This window comes from Halichoerus grypus, chromosome 5 (genome assembly GCF_964656455.1).
Source record: "Halichoerus grypus chromosome 5, mHalGry1.hap1.1, whole genome shotgun sequence".
Lineage (NCBI taxonomy): Eukaryota > Metazoa > Chordata > Mammalia > Carnivora > Phocidae > Halichoerus > Halichoerus grypus.
In genome coordinates this window covers 9,345,600-9,362,316 of record NC_135716.1, presented here as the reverse complement: position 1 = coordinate 9,362,316, position 16,717 = coordinate 9,345,600, and the positions used below count along the sequence as shown (strand labels likewise).

The 16,717-nt window shown below is 40.4% G+C and overlaps 1 protein-coding gene across 1 annotated transcript in view; it reads right to left on the bottom strand.

The window, feature by feature from the left end:
• Nucleotides 1–11,179, bottom strand: part of TMEM71 (transmembrane protein 71) — a 30,296-nt gene extending 19,117 nt beyond the window's left edge. The window contains exons 1-6 of the mRNA XM_078071658.1: nt 10,894–11,179; nt 9,392–9,467; nt 8,111–8,171; nt 6,469–6,516; nt 6,136–6,372; nt 4,459–4,631 (exon numbers count right to left, since the gene is read on the bottom strand). Of these exons, the coding sequence (XP_077927784.1) occupies nt 4,459–4,631; nt 6,136–6,372; nt 6,469–6,516; nt 8,111–8,171; nt 9,392–9,431 (559 nt within the window). The 5' untranslated portion in view covers nt 9,432–9,467; nt 10,894–11,179. The remainder of the gene's footprint in view (nt 1–4,458; nt 4,632–6,135; nt 6,373–6,468; nt 6,517–8,110; nt 8,172–9,391; nt 9,468–10,893) is intronic.
• Between the last annotated feature and the right edge of the window lie 5,538 nt (nt 11,180–16,717).

Sequence of the window (16,717 nt, the reverse complement as noted above, 5' to 3'; positions counted from 1 at the left end):
GTTTGACCTCCTCAGTTCCTTTCTTAACTCCCTTTTCTGCTCATTCACATTTTCTATAGGTAAACCCCTTTATTCCAGAGACCTCTACAACTTCTCCTATTGGCTTCCAAAGGAATATCTTTAGGTCCTTTCTTGTTCTGCAATGCTTTTATTATGTTTCCTCTGGCTATCTTTCCACTTCCCATTGGTGCCTCAAATTCAGTTCATGTGAAATAGAATTTGTTGTCTCGTTTCTTGAATCAAATCTGTTCTTTTTTTTTTTTTTTTTTGCCTCTTTAGAGCTAAAAAGTCCCAAGCAGAACACCAGCCCCTATGCTAATATGTACTTTTCATGAATTAGTGCATATCATCCTCACAATAATTCTATGTGTTACTATTATCCTCCTTTATATGTGAAGAAATGGAGGTCAGGGGGGTTAACTAACTTGCCCAAGAACACTCAGGTTGGAAAAGATGGTTTCAGGACTTGAATTCAGGCCCATTCAGCTCAAACGCCCATTCTCCTCATCACTCTGCCCGTACTAGCTTCCAGGCGTTCGTGATGGCTGAACTTTTCCTGCTGACCCTCAGTGTTCTTTGATTCTTCCCACTTCTCATTGTTACATTCAGTCGTTCACCAACCTGTCCCTTCTGCCTTGAAGAATATTCGTTAAATCTCTTCCTTCCTCTCTATTTCCAGATCCATGTTCCTTTGTCTGCCTGTTGGTTTTAATTGCCCCTGAGCTCCCACTTGGTACCTTTCATCCAATCTTCACTTCATGTTACTGTCAAGGTAATCTTTGAAAATTCAAATCTGATTATGTTATCACACTGCTCAAGAGCCTTCTAAGATACTTTTGATCGAGTAGGATAAAATACAAGCTCCTCAACATGGCACAGAAGGTTCTCCAAATATAACTTCAGTCTATCTTTCCAGGCTCATCCCCCACCGCCCTGCCTCCTTCTCTTCTCGTTGTCCTGTTTATACATCCTTGTTATTGTGGGAACTAGGATACACTCCATTTAATTAATCTTTTGTTTGTATAAGAATTATGTCTTCATTTAACAAGTACTTACTCTGTTTTTAAATTGATCTAGTAATACACTCTCACACACACAAGTGCATTTAAAAACTGGTGAAATCTTAATCATATTGTTTCAGTGTTAATTTCCTGGTTTTGATAATGACTGTATATAGTTGAGTAAGTTGTAACCAGTGAGGGAATCTGGATGAAGAGTATGCAGGCCTTCTCTGTACTATTTTTAGCAACTTCTCATGAATCTATAATTCCCACAACTTAAAAAGTTTTTTTAAAAAAATGAATGTAGCATTGGGTTTTCTGTCCAGGAAGCAGAATGAGAAAAATAGTAAGACATGCAAGTACTATACATTTAAATTATTATATTGTTGTATTATATGACTCCCCTTGCTTGCTGTTTGAGCCTGGGCTGTGGGGTATATGTTGGATTTCATCTTGGAAAGAAAAGCAAAATCCTTACTGGCACTAGAGCAAAGACTGGGCTTTTGAACCAGACAGACCCACACTGGATTCCAGTTCTGCTGTTTATAAACTAAATGAACTTGGGCAAGTCAGTTAACCCTGAGCCTCACTTTCACTGTAATTATAAAAAATTCTGATCATATGACCTACTTCCTATGGGGTTTGGGGATATTTAAACAAGATAATGTATATAAACAAGGTAATATACTTAAGCAGGACAGAATGTAGAGTACTTAGCTTATAAATAAACACGCTTGACTTCTTTCTTTAAGGCCACATCAGCAAATCCTGTTGGCTCTTTTTTTTTTCTGTTGGCACTATCTTTGAAATGTATCCAGAATCCTACTGCTTCTCACCTCTACCCGCCTAGTTCAAGCTCCTATTCTCTCCCCACTGAGTCACTCCAACAGCCTCTTAACTGGTTTCCTTGCTTGCTCCCCAATACGTACCTTACATTTAATCTGAACGCAGCAGCCCGAGATATCTTGTCAATGTGTAAATGGAATCATGTTATTCCTCTGATCAAAATCCTCCAGTGGGTTCTCCTCTTACTCAAAGTAGAAGGCAAAGCTTTTGAATTGGCCTCCCATTGTCCCTGTCCTTCCCCACTTGCACCCAGCCACATACCTCTTCGATCCTATCTTCTCTCCTCCCCCTTATACTCAGCCCTGGGATGCTCCTAGTCCAGAACCTTTGGCATTTCCAAAGGCATTTCCTTTGCCTGGATTGTTCCTCTCCTAGATGCTTTAGTCCCACTTTTAAGTCAATGCTCAGAAGTCATTCTCATGAGGCCATCTTAATCACCCTACTTAAACCTGCAATCCCCATCTCTTCTTCCTCTATTGGGCCCCACACCACTTACCACTTTTAACATGCTATGTAACTTATGTATTGTCTGTCTCCCCGCACAGGGATGCAAGTTCCATGAGAACAAGTTTGTTTGCCACTATGTTCCAGTGTGTAGAATGGTGCCTGGTACATAGCTGGCCCTCAATAAAATCTTCCAAGTGAATGAATGAATGAATGAATTCCAGAAGAGTGAACATCATGAGCACAGCTACAGAAGTGTGGAAGAACATGGTCCATTCAGGAAACTGAGAGTGGATGAGTGTGACCAGAGTGGAATATGTGTGTATGAGGGACCAAGTCTTTCTCCTTCCCTTTTCAGAAGACATCTTGAAGGGTCCTCAATACCCCATGCCTCTATTTCCTTACCTCCCACACTCTTCATCCTCTACCCTCTGGTTCTCTCTCTCTTTTTTTAAAGGTTTTATTTATTTATTTGAGAGAGTGAGAGTGAGAGAGAATACAAGCGGGGTGGGGGTGCAGGGGAGGGAGAAGCAGACTCCTCCCTGAGCAGGGAACCCGATGCAGGGCTAGATTCCAGGACCCTGGGATCATGACCTGAGCCAAAGGCAGGCGCTTCACCAACTGAGACACCTAGGCATCCCTCTTAGTTCTCTTCTGCCTCCATCACTCCACCACCAATAACTTCCAGATCAACGAAACCGGTTGTCATCTTGCTTAACCCCTGGGCATGATTTGCACTGATGACTGGCCCATCCTTCTTGAAGCACTATTTTCCTTTGATTCTCATTTCACAACACTTAGTTTTCCTCTCACCTCTCTGGATGCCTCCTCTCAATCCCTTTTGCAGGCTAATCCTGTCCTATTAACCCATTCAAAAGACTCCCTTCTAGACTCCCTCTTTGCCAACTCTACCCTCTTCCTAATCTTTCTTACCCATTCCATGGCTTCAGGGGCCACCTAGAGTGAGGCGACTCACGGATGTGTAGTTTTATCTCACACTGTCCCTTGGAGCTCCAGATTGACTTGCCCCTTATGTCCCAAAGGAACTTAAACTCAACATGCTCCAAACCATGCATGTGGTCTTCCCTCACCTAGCAAACCTACTCCCTAGATTCCTCAGACCTAGCCATTTTGTCTCTTGAGTCCAGAATGCTGTTACCTTCCCCCTTTGCCCATCGAAGCCCTTCCCAATTTGTAGAAAACAGCTCAAATGCCACTTCCATGGGGACAACTTTCCTGAGTTTCTGATTGGGTAAAATCTCCCGTTACATCATACACTTTTTCTCCATGGCATTTACCATAATTATTTTATATTTATTTGTGCAATTATTTGACAAAGATCTGAACCTCACCCCACTGCCCCAGCAAACTAAAGGCTGGGGTTATGTTATTTGTATTTACTCTTGTGTCCCCAGACCTAGCACACTGCCTGGCAGATGGTAGGTGCCCAATAAATATCCATTGTTTCCATTCTAGTAATAAAAATAATTGTAACTACAAATCACTGAGTACCAGGGATTGAACTATGCTTGACATTCATGTCCCATTTAATCTTTAAGATATACTTTGAGTCCACATCATTGTGTTTATGTACGCATATGTGTATCTATACACACATATTTACATATATTAATATTGTATTATGTGTATTGCATAATATATTTAAACAATATCATGTATATTTAATATGTATACGTGTATATATATATGATATACATGTATATCTAATATATATAGCATGTATTTCAACAGGAATATATATATTATTATACTCTGCATATGTATCTTGTTTTTAAAATAAGGAAATTGAGACATAGCCAAATTAAGTAACTATCTCAGTTACTTGGGACTTGGACTTGGGACTTGGACCCCAACTTCAGTGTCTTTTCTCCATCTATAGCCCATATAGAGAAGGCATATTGAAGATGTACAAATACATTTTTCAGGTATTATCAGCTTAATAATTTACACATTTAAATTAGGCTATTTTGCATAACACATGACATGAATACATATGTAGTTGGATCATATAAGTAGTGTGGAGAGAACTTTAGGTGATTTTTAAAAATGTGGCCCATCCTTTCTATGCAATTGGTCCAGGACCACATGGTTGCTACTGCCTATTTGTGAATGATATTTCACTGTGGAAAAGGAGATTCAAACTCACCAATTTCATTGCAATGGTACATGTCCAGCCTCCTGACCCCCTCTAACCAGGTGTCTTCACTTAGGGAAGAGTCAACATCACCAAAGATGTTTCCATGCAGCCAGGATTTAGAGGCACCGAGGTTGAAGAGATTAGAAAAGGAACGGCGGATTTTCTTTTTCTTTCTAAATATTCTGGAGAGAAGTGAAAGTAGCATGATGCATAATGAATAGCAGCCACCTTTGGTTCAAAACCAAGAATTTAGTGGAAGTGATTTGATGCATAGAACACATCTCTGTAATTCAGATCCGCAAAGCTCATTTCATTTGTTCCCCCTGTTAATCCCACAGAAGTTCCTTAAATTTCTGTGTGTTCCAGGTGCCTGGATCAATATCAAAGATACTGAGATACAAAATAAAACCTTTGGTACAAAAAGTTCACAAACCAGTACAGGAAAGAGACAAGAACTATGCAGATGAAGCTAATGACTTCACAGAGCTTATCCCACACCAGATGTCTTTCCTTGTGGTTTACATAAAGTAACACATTATCCTTGGAACAGCCCCGTGAGGGAAGTACTATTGTGACCCCATTTTTCAGATCAGGAGACTGAGGCACAAAAGGTTAAGTAACTTGGCTGAGGTCATACATCTAGTAAGTGTCATAACTGGGATGCAAACCCAGGCAGGCTGGCTCCATAGTCTCTGCTCTGCATTACCATGCTATGTAGGGGATGTGTGCTCTGATGGAATTAACTGGAGGCTGATCTGAGAGCACCAGGAAGGGCATTGCTGATCAGGAGTCAAGAAAGGCTTCTGAGGATAGGTGACCACTGAACTGCATAGGATGATCTGTCCTATTCATTGAAGAACAAGTCAGTCTCATATTGGGCCATGCTAGGAAATGAGGCTGGAAGAGGTAAAATTAAGGCAGGGAATAAAGAATCTTGAATGGTTCTCCATTATTGTAACATTATGTGAAGAGTTGGAATTTGATGTTAGAGCAAAGGGAATCCACTGGGTATGTCAAGGGAGGGGCATGGTGATGACATAATTTGATTTGCATTTCTGAAAGATTTTGACTACTCACCCATCCACACTCCCAGCAACCCATCCTCTACATTGTAATCAGTATTAATGTGCTAAGGATAAATCTGGTCGTTTGTCATTTGTCAATGGCTCCTCTCTACCTTCGGAACAAAAATCAATGCCCTCAGCTGGACTTGAAGCTTCTCTGTTCAGTCTGTATCTGCTCAGTCTTTTCTCCTGTCCCTTCCACCCTGAGTTGTATCTCTGCCAAACCACCTGCCATTTCCCAAATGGCACAGGGTCTCCCAGTGCCCCATGCCCATTCCCTCTCTGGAAGTCTCCTTTGCTACTTCCATTTTAGCTAACATCCTACATCTGTGAAGACTCAAATCAATCTTCATCATCTCTAGGAATCTTTCCCCAATGAAATAGGCTTCCTTTCCTTTTCCCTACTGCATTCTGTTCAGACCTCTACCCACACACCCATATTGCTTCATCACGTTTGTTTGTTTTCATGTCAGCTGTCCTTGCCCCATGTTAGTCTTTGTGCTTCCACAGTCTGGAGCAGTAATGGGCTCTTAGAAATCACTGCTAAATGAGCAAATGAATGAATGAATAACTAGTGGGTGGATTGGACTTCAGATTCTTTTATGTAATATCTTCTACTTACCTAACTAAATTCTCCTTGTAAAGAACACTGGTCTGAGGTGGGCTCAGAGTTATGTTGCCATCTTTGTCACAAAGGAAACTGTCTTCTGTCCAAGTGTAGTAGCCATTGGAGAGGAGTCTGGGACTTCGGCGACAGGCAAAGTGGGAGGCTGTCAGGAGATCTACAGAGCAGCATTCGAAGGAAGTGTCACCATCTAGGAAATCTTTAGGCAAAACTAAAGAGGGAAGAAGGAAAGTCCTTTACATCTCTAACCACTACATCCAGTCCCACAAAAACCACATTTCTAGCCACTGTGAAGGAAAATACCTCTTTGCATTCATGGCTACCAGTTACTTCTGCCGCCCTAAGAATGTCACTCTTAATCTGGGCTTCATCTTCTCACTAGTGAGAGCATTAAACGACAGGGTATTTAGTGCCTCTTTCTGTTTTAAACATGTTGATAAAAACATTATGGTTAATCAGTCTATTCACCATATGATGCAACTACATCTTTGACATTAATCCATTTTCTTGGATGGAAAAATTGCAAAACAGCCTATCTGGGATGTTGGAAGCTTATAGTCTCCACCCCCTTTCTTTGAATAGCCCTCCAATTGCAGTATCTTTACTCTTTCCCTGTGATTGATAAATTACAACTATGCAGCCACCAGACACAGATGAAGTATAGGGTGAACATGCAGTCAAAGAGATCTTTTTGGCCTTTGCCAATTTCCCTCTAGGTCAGCTGTACAAATGACCTTGCAGTTTGTGATTTGGTATCCAGGGAAATCTCCTATTCAGTTGGAAAAATCTCTATGTGCCTTAGGTTTGATAAACAATCATATGCCTGTGTGATTGAAAGGCCACCTCATGCCACAAGCTCTACTGAATTTCTGATAAAGTTTTATTTAATTTTTTAAAGATTTTTATTTATTTATTTGGGAGAGAGAGCACAAACTGGGGTGGGAGGGTCAGAGGAAGAGGGAGAGGCAGACTCCCCACTGAGTAAGGAGCCCAGGATCATGACCAGAGCCAAATGCAGACACTTAACCGACTGAGCCCTTTGATAAAGTTTTAAATGTAGAAACCTGTACACAATTAATACATGCACTAAAGTTAGTAAAATGCTATTTTAAATGGATATTATTTATTAAAAGCTTACTATGAGCCTGGCTCATACTTCATGCTCTATCTACTTTTCACAAACCTCCCCAAAAGCTAAGTATTGTAATCTTCATTGGACTGTAGGGGGAAAAAAAAACATGAGATGCAGAAGGACAAATAACTTGGACATTTTATAATAGCTGATGAATGACAGAGCTAGGATTTGAGCTCCGGTCTATCTGACTCTAAAGCATGTGCTCGTTCCTCATGGCCTTCTTGTTCATCCTTGGCTGATTCATCTGATAGTAGCAAGAGGCCTAGAATTTACAAATAAGGGCAGGTTCTAACACCAATGCATGATTCCTTTATACCATTGGCACATTTTACAAAATGCTAGAGAAAACATCAATGAGACCCGCATAAGGAATAAGAGAGAAGAGACAGAAAAAAAAAAAAAAAAAGAAGGAAGAAGGAAAAGAAGAGACTTCATTGTAGAACTTGAACAAAATGGTAGACTCTACGTGTTTTTATGGAGAACAGAATTTGGCCAGCTTGGGCATTGGTGTAGAATCTTGTTGCTCTTATAAAGCAAGATAGTAAAGCATATTTAGGAGAATATCAATTTGAGAAACAGTAACTGTTCATCAGCATCCAGCAGTTTCTCCACTCTCCAAACAACTCACATTTGCTCCCACACTCACAGCCACCCCCTCAAATTCCATTATTAGGCTAGAAAAGTTTTCATTTTGTATGTACATGGGACTAAAGATTTATGCCCATACCAAAATTGGATGATAGCTAAAACTAATATTTTTAAACCAGGAGTACAACAAAGTAAGACACATAGGAAGAAACATGATTGATTTATCTTGAGAAAAGTCCCATGGAATACCTTGGGAAAACACATGTGGGAGATGGCTCTCCAGTATGTCTTCTCTCAGAGCCAGAAGAACCTGCATCAGCAAACAGGAGAGAAGTACGAATTTATCCCACCTCCCCAGCATGCATGACTGCATTTAATGAAGGCGTCAAAGAAGGTATGAATAGCTCCAGGCTCAGCAGAGATTCCAACTGGTGTAGCCATCCAGTGAATCAGGACTAACACGACTTGTCACCAGGCCTTTATGGGGAGCCAGAAATAATCTACGGGCTTCTATCTTCTGTTTCTTCTCTCACTCAACATTCCTTTAGAGGTTTCTTAGTGGAGGATGAGGCAATAATAAACCATTAGCATCAAACTGACTCATCGTGAAAAGGAGGAAGAAAGCATCTTGTGTGAAGCTGTAGAAAACCAAAATCAATGACCCAATGTGCTAGTTATTTTAGCTTACTCAGTAATTTGAAGAATTCAATCATCTGCCTAGACTGTCTCTCATTAGGGCATTTTAAGGCACTTCTATTGTAAAATAACGAGCAGAAGACATTAGTGGAGGAAAATAAATTAAGTTTTGTTTTGTTTTATATAAATGATTTTCCAATGTATGAAGCCTGTGAATATTCTTAATGAAAAAAAATCATCCATCCATTCAATCCACTTTAACCAAAGGCATAGCAACAGATTTCAGTTGGGGAAAGTGCAGCTAGTTAATATTCTAAACTCTAAAGCAGGATTTTATACAGTAATGTGTTAACACTTATAATAGGCTCAGTGAAACTTGATTCCACTGTGGACGATTAATATCTAAGATAAAGTTTAGGCTTTCAGATTGGGCTGGTTGATTTGTAAGGAGTAAATTGTAGGTGTGTGTGTGGGGGGGAGGGGTTAGAAGCAGGACTTGGGGAGAAAATGACAAGAGGAAGGAAGAAACTTGAAACCACTACCATTTTAACAACGCCCTTACTTCCTGCAAGTAGCTATCAAAATCATTCAGTATTTTTTATAGACAGTTTTGCATCTTAATAGTAGCTGATAAACAATCTCCTTTCACATTTATGCACAGGCATCTAAAAAACCAGTGATTTTTTTTTCTACTAAAAAGACAAATACCACATTTCTCTCAAGGAAAGAAATGAAGTCAAAATCATTGCCAAAGTGAACACTGGCACTTACGAAGCACAAGCTACTGACAGATGGTTAATGGTATGAGTATCAGCAAAATCAAAGCAAGGAAATTGCTAAAAGAAGTCTAATCGTTCAAAAGATAATTGCGCATAGCAGTTCTCCTACATTTACTTGCCACTGGTGTTGACATCAGTTGAGATATTCGGTACATCTTGGGAAGGCTGCTTGTTCAAACTTCACAGATTTTCTGAAAGAGCCATGAAAAGAAGGTGGATTATATATTAAAAATAGAAAAATGATGCCAAAACAGATGGCATCTACTAATTGCACCAGTCAGACTTGTTTACTGAATGACACAGAGATTTAGGACTGAAGGAGGAGACTGGAATGAGTGACCACCGAGGTTGTGTCTGCGTGTACGATTTTGTATTATTTCCCATTGTCTGGCTGAGTGCATCCAAATAATCTTGTTCTGTAAATAAGAACAACATTTTATTTGGGAAAGCTAGATTTACGTGATTGATTTGTCATCAAAATAAACAATGCAAGTGAATTATTTGATTAAGAAATCAGAAAAAAAAGATTGGGTTGCAGAGCCCTCTAAATAAGTGTATTTGTAGTTTTGTCATCTAACACACATCGCCCTCTTCATCAAGTTTCAAGCAATACCTGGGGATTGGTGTTGGTCTTTTGTGCAACACCTCGAACCATTGAGAGGTAGTCATAGTGAAGGCTGACAGTCTTTAGTAGATGCTGTAAGCCTGGACATTCCCAAGTAGCACAAGCAATGTTTCAGTAAAAATAGCCCACCACCAGGCAGATTTCAAATTGCAGTTCTCATGAACATATAAATTTACTTTCTCAATTACAAATTTAAAATATATCCAAGTGTGTAAATTATGTAGACTTTGATCATGTACCACTCATCACATAGATCTACCTGCTGTAGACTATGACACTTTTTTTACACATCGCTATCCTAATAACCTTGCAAGGTAGGACTAAATTCTTTTCTGATTTACCACCTCTCCACATTTTTAAAATGTGATAACTAGTAATGGATTGTTTTTGTAGCTGTCATACATTAAATCAAACCAGGATAATCCTACAGCTCCAAAACTGATTCTTTCAATAAATTAGATGCAACACCTTTTAGAAAAATAGAGATCCTAGCTTATAGAGACCTCTAGAGAAGTCAGGAGAACTTTCTGGCATTCCTTGGAAGATCTCTAAATCAAGGCACACATTCATAGATTTTTGTTTGGAATATAAAATAATATTGTTTGCACCATAATATAATAGTTTGCCACTGTCCTTTTGATTTTTGATCAATATCATCTGAAGTGTGCAGCCCAAATTATACCATGTTAGCTTTCCCCAAGCTTTAAGTTTAATTTTAAACCAACAAGTCCTGTGGCAGAAAGCAAGGTTTTACTGCTATATCTTACAGATATTTGTATCAAGCTACAGGCAGTACGCTAACAGTTAATCGAGTATTAGTAACGCTGAAAAAACCTTCAGTAACAGCTCTAAATCTTTTCCAGAAACAGATTCTGTCTACCAGTCCCATCAAAGTAACACATCCATTCTGCAAAATAATCTGTCCATACATGTTCCTTCTAAAGGGACTTCCCAGTTTCTCCTTCCTATTGATAAATAGAAGAATTACTGACGTGCAAAGTTTCCTCTGGGCGACAGTGGAGAAATCCAGGACTTAGCGGTTCTTCAGCTGAAAATAATGTCAGAGTGTCAACAGGTGCCGAGAAGTCTTGTAATAAAGGGAAATCCATTCCGTCCTTCTAACAGAGGTATGCACACATCACTGTGTGCAGGAGTTTGCAGAGTTTTATCTTCAGTGGCCTCTTGTTCGTTTGGCTCTTTCCTAGAATAAAAGGGCATGCAGTTCTTGAGGAAGTCAGCTTTATAACTGCTCTTGTTTTCTTTCAAAATCAGCCTGCATAACCAGAGACTGAGAGGCAGGATGAGGTCACACTTCCTGTTGGGCTCTCATCAGTGGCATTCACACCCAGGAGTATGGTGAAGACTCGAAATAGTTTCCTGGACCAGCGGCAGGGGATGTGGAGCACACAAATTGGGCCAGCTGGATACATCACGGTCACTCGAGGGATGTTTTTCTGAGCTACCTCATCACCCTCACTGCGAGGACGTAAGAAGAACTTCTGGAGAAGCAACACTTCTTGCTTGTCATCCTCTGGGCCTTTTCAGTATAGTAGTGCATAGTTGTGCTCTGTCCAAATCAATTAAATTTATTGGTGATAATGCACTGATGCTATGAAATTCAGAATACTCTTCAATACCAGGAACTGGATTTTGTGAAAATGTGTGTAGCGGCAATATGCTGATTCACCAAAGGTTGAGCTTTACAGGAAACTCTATGGGTGGCACTTTACATTTTATGCTTATATTTTAGCTGGGCTCAAAGAATTTCCTGTCAGCGGGTTCCTAAAAATCTCTGCTATTGTAAATGATAAAAAAAAAAAAAATACATTCTAGCAACACTAAGGTGTGATGGATATGGAAAGGGTGTGGGTTTTGGAGTTACACAGGTTGAGATTCAAACTCTGTCTGCCTACCAGCTGTAATCTTGGATTTGTGACTTAACCTCTTTGAGCTGCAGTTCTTTCAATTATGAGTAATAATATACATTTTGCAGAATGCCTTGGGGAATGACATGAGATAAAAGAAATGAGAAATAAGTGAATCATCAGCTCAGATGTGCAAGATGTGTTCTTTGTTTGTTTTCTGTAGATCAGTTTTTCTTCTGAAGCCCCAGTGGGTCAGCCTCGCAGAAAAGTCAATCTCATTCTTTCTTGAGGCTCCCTTTCTCCCTGAGGTCATGCCACAGGCTGGATCTTCTGTAGAACATGCCCCTAGCAGCAGAAGCTGTTGGGGGAGAGTGCATCTAGTCTGTGGTAGACAGCTTGCAAAGATGGCCCTCAAAGATCTTTGTGGGATCCCCTCCGCTTCAGTGTGGGCTGAAGCAAGTAACTTGCTTCTCCTGCATAGATATGACACAAGTGATGGGTTGTCACTCCCATGATTAGGTTACAAAAGACCTGGCTTCTGTCTTGTTGGCCTCTCTATTACCTTCTAGGCTTACACAATTTGATGAAACAAGTGGTCATGTTGCAGAAGCACACAAACAAGAATCTGAGGGGTTGTCTCAAATGCCAGGGAAGCACTGAAGCCCTCAGTCCAATGCTGGGAATCCAGCCAACAGCCACGTGAGTGAGCTTAGAAGTGGATCTTTCTCCAGTTGAGCCTTGAGATGACTGTATCTCCAGCTAACACTTTGTTTGCAGCCCGTGAACACCCTCAAGCAGAGAAGTCAGCTCAGCATTGTCCACATTTCTGACCCATAGAAATTATGTGATAATACATGGTGTTTTAAGGCACCAAGTTTTGGGGTCATTCTTACACAACGATAGAGTGACTAATACATAGTCCTAACACATATTACTTTCTGGGCCATTTGTTTTTGCCATCTATTTTGTCAGGATCTTTTGCTGCCTTAGTGCCATCCTTAGAATAGAGGCACATTTATTCCAGACTGTGTCTGGTCACATCTGCCTACACTTACCAGATAGCCATTCTGCTCTACAGCTGTTCTGGGAGTCTGGTACCCTCTTTCTTGTAATCCATAACTCTCCCCCTTCTCATCCTTTTCCTGTTTCTCCTATTCTTTCTATTTTCATCCTCTTCCTTCCAGCCCTGGCTCATGTTTTCTAGAGGAGGAAGGACAAGAAAATCCTTCTGACGTCCTCAAAGACCCTGTGCTCTGCCTATGTCCACAAATCCCCTTTCCCAAAAGGCTGACATCAAAAAGACTTTACTTTCTGGTCTATTCCTTTACTGATCCGGAACATATTGGGACCTCATTAATGATCATAGTCATTACTCACTTTATGGAGCCCTTACTATTTGCCAGGCACTGTTTTACTTCCTTTATATATATTAGCACATTTAATCCTCATACCCACTGCATGAGGGAGGCTCTGTTATTATCCTCATTTTACAGGTGAGAAAACTGAGGCACAGAGAGTTCAATACTTTGCCTAAAGTCACAGAGCCAGTAAAGGGTGAGCTGGTAGAGCTACGATTCTAAGCTTGGATTTTCAACTGTAAGCAATAGCGATCACTTCAAACATGTTTGAGCATTCCCTACGAACCAGGCACTGTACGAAACACTGTATGTGTGCAATCTTGTTTAAAACTCACGCAGCCCTAGGAATTATTACCCACATGCAGGATGGAGGGTTAGGGAGTTTACATAATTCTCTCAACACTACAAAGTGTCAGAGCCAGAATGCCAGTTTCCCCTTTGCTCCTCTCTCCTCAGACCCACTTTTTCCTTGCTATTCCTTAAACGTCAGACTTGTGCTTGCCCCAGGATCTTTGTGCTCACTCTTCTCTCTGCCCAGAATATCCCCCTGATAGTCACAGAGTGTTCTTCCTCACGTCCCTTAGCTCTCGACTCAGCTGCTTTGGTCACTCACTAAATTGCCTTCCACACAATCTCCTTATTCTTCCCCCCTGCTTTATTCTTCTCCTTAGTACTTCTGACTATATCACATACCACAGCATTTATTTTTTTGTAGTGATAAATATATTCCTCAGCAGACTGTAAGCTTGATGAAGGCGGAGGATTTGGTCACTTTTCTTCATTACTGTAGACCCAGTATCGAGAATACTGCCTGCCATATAATAGGTTATCCATTAATATTTGTAGAATCAATGAATAACTGAATTAAAAGCTAGGCAGAACTGACTTTAGCACCTTTATCCTGCATGCTAGAAATCAGTGTTTTTAAAAGGATGTCCCAAGGAAGGTTCAATTCTCCACTATTAACGGAGGTTATGTATGCAGAAAGGGAAAGGGTGAGCCGTAAATTTAAGCCCGCTCTCACCACTGGAAGTCCTACCCAGAGCAACTAGCAAGACAAATAAATAAAAGGTATTCAAATCAGAAAGGAAGAAGTAAAATTATCCATTTGCAGATGACATGATCTTATATATAGAAAACCCTAAAGATTCTTAAAAAAACTGTTAGAACTCATAAATGAATTCAGTAATGTGTGGTTTTTTTTAGGATTTATGTAAGATTTCTTGCAGCTAGAATTCCTGTCTCAAAAATGCTCTAGATATGTCCTTACCATTTGCTCAGGGTTCATATCTGAATGACATTGGGAATAATTTTTTTAAGAGATTGAAATGGAGAGAGACAGACTGAGACATGGGGTGGGGGTCAGGCAGAGGAGGGGAATGGAAAGAGACCGATTAGCTCATGAAAACCCTATCATAAAGTCTAAGTAGGAGCCTGCATTCTTGGTGGCAAGAACCGGGTTCTGTTGGTCTCTGTAATCTACAGCAGCAGATACAAGGCTGTTGCAAAGTAAGTCCTCAGATGTGTATTTTCATGGAATCACAGTGAGTGCTACTGAGACCACCCTCAGAGATTACAATGACTAAAAATATGTGTCCCTGTGACTGGGTGAGAAAGAAACATCAGGAAACACCTGACATTTGTCTATCAATTATGATTGGCGAAACATGTAAGACTTGTTCTATTGAGTTTAATCCTCATTACAAACATGGGAAGTAGCTTTTATATTCCCATTTCTATGTGAGGAAGGAGAATCAGAGATGTGTCTAGTTCCCAACATTCTGGTAATAGTGTCAGGTTTAATTTACAACTCCTGGTCTCATTCCAAACCCCTAGCTCTTCATTATTTTAAGTTGTTAATTAATTAATTAATTAATTTTTAAAAGATTTTATTTATTTATATGAGAGAGAGAGAGAGATAGCAAGAGAGAGAGCAGGAGCAGGAGGGAGGGGGAGAAGCAGACTCCCCGCTGAGCAGGGAGTCTGGACCCTGGGATCATGACCTGAGCCAAAGGCAGAGGCTTAACTAACTGAGCCACTCAGGCGCCCCTAACTTGCTATTTAAAAAAAAAATAACAAGAAACAAGTTAATGCATTTATTTCCTTTAAATTTATAGTCTTCTATGATCTTCAGAGTTAAAAAAAAAAGAAAGAAAGAAAATCAAGTGGTGTTTACCCTTATCCTGGTGAAACTGGCTCTCTTGAATGTTTTGCAAAAATACAAAGAGGAAGTAATCCCACACCTGACCACAAAGTTGTGTTGCTGCAATATTTTTTACTGAGGCAAAACAGTGAACTGTAGCAATGCTTGGGCAGGCAAGTTCTCTGCCCCTACCCACCCCCATTCCCCCCCCCAGAGGGGCACCTTTTCATCGGAATGTCAAGCAGTTACTTTGGAGATGTTGGTATTGTGTTCTGGTCCCAACCAAGAGGACAGACACTTAGACCAGTGACAAGTGACCAGTTAGAGCACACATTCTGACCTTGCACATCCATGTGTGCTGACACATACATTGTACCCAAAGCACCTTTTTGTGTGTTGGTCTAGTTGACCGCCCCGTTAAATGCCTCAAGATCAGGAATTAAGCTCATTTATCACTATGCTCCTTGGGCCTAGCACTGTACTTGGCACATTGCAGATGTTCAACAAAAGCTTGTGGGAAGGAAATGGAAGTAGAATGATATTTTTTATCTGCAAAAGCTTGAAACAAAACTATAAAGAACTATAGGGCAATAATAATTTTAGAATCTGCACAGAACCCTTGTTTGAAGCTTACTCATCCTCAAAGCATTTTTCAAATGCCACTTCCTCTATGCAGTCTTCCTTGATTTGCTGAGTCAGAATACGCACAGGAATGTATGTCTATTTCAAATGGATTAATATTTAACTGAATATTAATACTGCTATTATACCTGGTTGTTTCTGTATCCATCTTCCCACCATGGCAAGTCACCTTAGAATTGGATACCTAGTTTTATTTTTCTTCCTGTTCTCTCACCATCCATTGCCCAGTTTCTAGCACTCAGGAGAATTTCAGTAAAAGTTTATTGAGTGATTAAACAAGCCAATGAATGATGAAAGGATGCATGCACGCTGTCTGCCTTATCTGAGAATGCCAATGAATTGTGGCTGGCTCCATTCTCAAGGAAAGTAATGATCAGGAAGAGGTTAAAATTGTTTGCTGTTTGGTTACTACGAATCTGTATACTTGCTATGTTCTGTAGCCTACCCTCTCCTCCCCCAATTTTTAAAAAAGATTGATTGATTGATTGATTGGTTGATTGATTTCTGAGAGAGAGAGAGAGAATGGGAGGGGGGAGAGTGAGAAGGCGGTGGGGGGGAGGAAGACGGAAGGGAAAGAATCTCAAGCAGACTGAGCTGAGCGCAGACTCCTAAGCAGGGCTCAATTTCAGGACCCTGAGATCATGACCCTGAGATCATGACCTGAGCTGAAACCAAGAGTAGGTCGTTCAACCCACTAAGCCACCCGAGCGCCCTCTCCCCCAGCTTTAACAATCCCCAGCAATGTGTTTCTTTGGTGTTGAAACTGCCTCTAAAAGCAAACACCTAAGGAATCAGGAACACGAATGTT